General features: G+C 41.1%; 1 protein-coding gene across 1 annotated transcript; it reads left to right on the top strand.

Moving 5' to 3' along the window:
- Nucleotides 1-1306: 1306 nt before the first annotated feature.
- On the top strand, nucleotides 1307-4871 carry LOC133218917 (protein ELYS-like). Its single transcript, XM_061365807.1, has 8 exons — nucleotides 1307-1395; nucleotides 1980-2167; nucleotides 2372-2516; nucleotides 2597-2728; nucleotides 3128-3275; nucleotides 3361-3511; nucleotides 4037-4138; nucleotides 4539-4871. The coding sequence occupies exons 2-8, from the start codon at nucleotides 2058-2060 to the stop codon at nucleotides 4756-4758; spliced, it is 1008 nt and encodes a 335-aa protein (XP_061221791.1). The 5' UTR covers nucleotides 1307-1395; nucleotides 1980-2057; the 3' UTR covers nucleotides 4759-4871.

The raw sequence follows: 4871 nt of genomic DNA, 5'->3' as shown, positions 1-4871 counted from the left end.
AGTTAGGGAGGCACTGGAGAGAATGCAGCAAAGGGCTACAGTAGTGGATGGAGGGATTGGAGCACATCTTTTATGAGGCAAGGCTGGGACAGCTGACAGTGTTCAGCCTGCAGAAGAGAAGGCTCAGGGTGGATCTCACCAATGCATATCAATACCTGAAAGGAGAGGGTTTAGAAGATGGTGCCAGGCACTTTGCAGTGGTGATCAATGGCAGGACCAGAGGCACTGGGCACACACTAGAAGGTGGGAGGTTCTGCCTGAACATCAGAAAAAACTTGACAATGACCAAGCAGTGGCACAAGTTGCCCAGACAGGTTGTGGAGTCTCCATACTTGGAGATGGGTGTTCAAAAGCCATTTAGATGTGGTCCTGAACAGCCTGCTCTAGGTGACTCTGCTTGAACAAGGTGTTATACCACATGAGTTCTGGAGCTACCTTCCAACCTCAGCCACCCTGTACGGCTGGAAGGCCTTTCTCTTTGAATGCAAATACAAGAGAGACTTGAGATCGTCTCTGGTACCTTCCACTGCTTACCTCTGCATGACCTCATTGTTCTGAAGTCTATTGCTTATGATGTGGAAATATCAACAGCACATTTTCCAGAGGAATTTTGGGGAATGGAAGTAGTGAAGAACTTAGTGTTCCTTAATGATCAAACTGAACATGCAAAAGTGATTAAAACATAAATGATAACATGAAATCTACTAGAAGACAAATGACAAGAAACAAGAAAGCATAAAATCAAGGAAAAGGACAAATGGAAGCTTACCCCGCTTCCTGGGAAGCTTTTTAAAAGATGTTTTTTTCAGGTTGCCCCTCAGAAACCCATGTGAGCAGATTTGAACTTAACTCCGTGTATTGTATTGTTTCTGTTATTTGTCTTGTCAAGACTTTGCGCATCACTATTTGTTGGTGATCTCACAGGCGTCAGAAAAGCAAAGGATTCTGCTTGTGCTCTGCTGAGAGATCAACAGCTGTCCTGATCGCCATTTTTGTAAGGAGAGGAGCTTCAGGCAACTCACAGAAGAATATTTCCCTGCATGCTGATGAAAATTCTGTTAATGTCAAAAATATTGATTGTTGACATGAGTGTGGTTTTGCATGTTTTTCTTTATTTACAGTGAAGAATGCGAGACCTAAGGGCTCGGGCAACAAGCAGTCTGCTGCGGTTTCCAGAGGTGACTATTCAGGCACTTGGGGAAGATGAGATAAGCCTGGACTCTGTGCTGTGCGGGAAGTTTTCTGGAGGTGAGCGTTTTCCTTTAGATTTGATCTTGTAGAAAGTGATTTGTGCCTGGAGGTTCAATTGACTCCTTCCCAACAGCCTTTGGTATCTCTTGGGGCCTTGTGAAGCTTATTCAAGCTTACTGGCTTCTAGATCATAATGATTATGAAGTAAGTATGATACACATTTGATACTAAAACATTAGAAGTCATTTTGTAATACTGCTGCGTCATCTTCAGCAGTAAATTGTGATTTGAAATTCGGTTTTAACTACTTGTCGGGAAATGATTTAAGTCAAAGAAGACATCAGGTTTCATAATGCTTGCTGATGGTATTTGAATTTTCAGAGCCATTGTTTAGGTCATTCTCAGCAGACCAGTTGAGCACTTCCTCAGAAACAATGGTTTAGGTACTCTAGATAGGAGCACTGTGATTCTAGCAGCAAGGATTGAGACATAAGAATGCAGAAGTGACTTTTCAACCTAATTCTTGTCCTTTCTGATGCTTACAGTTGTCCTTTATGATGTTAATAAAATCTGTTAGTCTGACAGGGTAATATATTATTTAGTAACATGTTTATAAAGAGTGCTGTTTGCATACAGATGGGTGATTAACTTAGACAAGTGTGAATTACTCCTCTTAGAGCACTCACTTTGTTCTGTGTGACTACATGATTTTGTCAGAAACTTTTGAATGTCTTTGTTACACGTGTGGCTGTATGTATCGTAGTAAACCTGATCTCTACTGTCTACAGAATTCCCTGGCCCTGCTCTTTCATCCAGCTACGATCAAAACTGTGCCCTGGCAACATAGGAGGATTATTCAAGCCCTCATGAGCCAAGGAGAGCACAGACAAGCCCTCAGATACTTACAGATGATGAAGCCATTGATGTCAAGCAGTAGTGAAGTTCGGCTTTTCCTCACTGTGTTGTTGTCCAATAGGTAAAGGAACCTGTCCCTCCATTCTGACACTCCAGTATTGTGAAAGGTGCAGAACAAGTGGCACAAATCACCAACCCCTACATTTCCTTTGAGCTTTGAATACAGTAATTTGGGGCATTTTTTGGTTATGCTGTTAGTATTCCACTGCATTTCAGCCAAACGAATTACTGGTATTCCTTTATATCTCAACAAAATGAACTGCAGGTGCATGGTGGAGGCCTGGGGTCTGCTGCACCAACACATGACTAAGTTATATACAGAAGAGCTGTTAGAGCACATGTATGAGCTCTGCCAGGAGATGGGACTGATGGAAGACTTGCTGAAGCTGCCTTTCACAGACTCTGAACAAGTAAGTGTGGACAAGAGAAAAATCTTAATTGGAAAGAGGCAGAAGCACAGTAGAGTTTGCCAATGTGTTCTTTCGCACAGGAGTGTCTGGAGAAGTTTCTGCAGACCGGTGCTGGTGCTCAGAATCATGAATTTCTTCTAGTCCACCATCTGCAGCGTTCCAATTATATTCCAGCACTGCAGTTGAATCAGTCAATGAAGGTTAATCTCATGGTAAGCTTAAGAGTTGTTTGGTGTGTGTACATTTGTTAGGAGTTACTCTCTGGTTCTGATTGTACTCAATAAAAATCCTGCCTTGTTTTTATCAATCAGTTGTGCAGGTACATTTATTTCATAGGGTTCCGATTATTCAAAGTTTGTTGTGACAATCCGTTCTGTGGAATAAAGCATATGTTGTGTGTCATTTCTTGTACCTTTCACACAACTTTCTTTTTCTAGCTGCGAGCAGTCTGGATGCCAATCTACAGGTACAATTGGTGCGGTGTTTTTATTCCCTGAAGTTATACCATGTCTATAGAGGAAGTTTATTCAGTAATAAATATCACAGATAAAGGTGTGCAATGAACTGCTTTTAATTAGTTAACATTTTGATTTATGCTTTTCATTTGTCAGGGTGATCGTGATCCTCGCTTGAAAGAGAGAGCAGTTGCCAGAAACTCTATATTAGAGCAGTATGGCAAGATCCTTCCTAGCGTTCAAAGGAAGCTGGCTCTAGAGAGAGACAAGTCTCACCATCTGCCTTCATTAGTCTTAAGAGAAGGTAATTTTTACAGGCCAAATATACTGGACAAGTAACCATCACTTTGATTCCACAAAGATGGACTTTCTTCCCTCTCGCTTTACAGCTGCAAGACCAAAGCCGTTATCAACAGTAGCAAGACAAGCTAATGCAGGACATGTGCATACAAGAGCAACTTTCATCAGTAGCGTATTGTCCAAAATTGAAGAAGTGTGGGTAGGAAATGAGCAGAAAACCAGTTTCTTACAATATGATAGGTAAGCAGCCTTTTAATAACATTTCATGTTGAGCTATGTATTTGGAAAGAGAGCGAAATCCATGTCAATTATGTTAGTGTTTTGGAGGGAAGGTGACCTGAATGCAGCTTTGTCTGAGATTTTGTACATACAGCTTATAGCATTTAAGAAATCAGTACCATCATCAGTAACACTTGGAGGGAGAGACTTTCTGCTATAATTGAATGTATGCAAATACATAAATTTATGTTATGTTCAATGTGTTTACAGAATTCAGAAAAGCTGAAACAAAAACTCTGATTGCCCTTAAGCTGTTGGTGTACGGCTCTTGATAGAGTGAATTGTGTGATGAAATAGTAATCTTTGACCATTTCCAGCCCAGTTTTTGCTGTGTTTACTTAAAGTAGGCAGAATGCCAAAGAGCAGAAAGAGGCTGGTAGTTGTCTGTTCATTACCCTACAGAAGGCATGTTCAAATAAACCTGAATTCTGGTATGTTTGCACTTCAGGGGAATGAAAGTCAGTTACATTTTCCTTTTAATTTTAGCCCTAGAGCTACAGAACCACCAGCACCTCCTCTCCCTGCTGCAGAGCGGCCCAATGCATTTGTTGGGAAAACTGTTACAAAATTCTCACAGAAATTTCCCAGGTATAGTAGATCTACAGAATGGGTGTTTCAAGAAAGAGGTCCTACTCGTAAATATATGTGTGTGTATTCTTTCTGTCTTTGCAAAGTGTTCTGTTTTCATTGAGTTTTGTATCTGCTAAAGAAAAGGTCAGCTGAGGGGAGCACATTGAGAAGTGGAGAATTTGAAGTGGTCCCAGCATTGACAGTTAGAGGAATTTCCTTCTGACATAAGCATTACGTCACTTGTTCAACTTAAAATTGGGTTATTCTTGCCTCAGAGGCAGATTTAGGACATTAAGTACAAATGGTAAAGAAGTGATTTCTCGCTCAGTGTTTTTGTTAGGTATCATCTCAGATTTCTTGAACACAATTTTGTCATGCATTTGTTTATGTTCCTGTTTGAAATTGTGCCTCTTAACAGATTACTGGATTTGGTGGTTCGTCCTGTTCCTTCATGTTCTGCAGAGCAGGGTGGTGGCTGGCAGTCCCCACACAGAGATTCTACTTCATTTGTGGCGTCCAGCCCAGTGAATTCAAATTTGCGTGGTTCCGCCTTACAGAAGAAGTTTTTAAGAGCATCAGAGCTGAATTTGCTGGAGACTCCACTGGTGGTTAAGGTTTGTGTTCTAAAATACCAGTAACAGCCAACCAAGACAAAAGCCTGTAAACTGTGTTCAAAATGAACCCCCCAAAGTACTAACGCAAACACTGTTGGATTCAAATTGTGGAATCTTTTCAGCATGCTTGCGATTAA

Source organism: Neopsephotus bourkii, unplaced genomic scaffold (assembly GCF_033783945.1).
Source record: "Neopsephotus bourkii isolate Nb327-2 ecotype Australia unplaced genomic scaffold, CSIRO-AGI_Nbou_v1 NB_1292, whole genome shotgun sequence".
NCBI classification, from domain to species: domain Eukaryota; kingdom Metazoa; phylum Chordata; class Aves; order Psittaciformes; family Psittacidae; genus Neopsephotus; species Neopsephotus bourkii.
Note: the sequence above shows the minus strand (reverse complement) of the source record. Positions and strands in the feature narration are given on the sequence as shown.

Bases quoted from the DNA above. Each gene is read 5' to 3' on its own strand.
- LOC133218917 (XM_061365807.1), top strand. From the start codon at position 2,058: ATGAGCCAAGGAGAGCACAGACAAGCCCTCAGATACTTACAGATGATG. The intron at 2,168-2,371 runs GTAAAGGAACCT...AATGAACTGCAG, and splicing joins ACTGTGTTGTTGTCCAATAG to GTGCATGGTGGAGGCCTGGG. The intron at 2,729-3,127 runs GTAAGCTTAAGA...TTCATTTGTCAG, and splicing joins CAATGAAGGTTAATCTCATG to GGTGATCGTGATCCTCGCTT.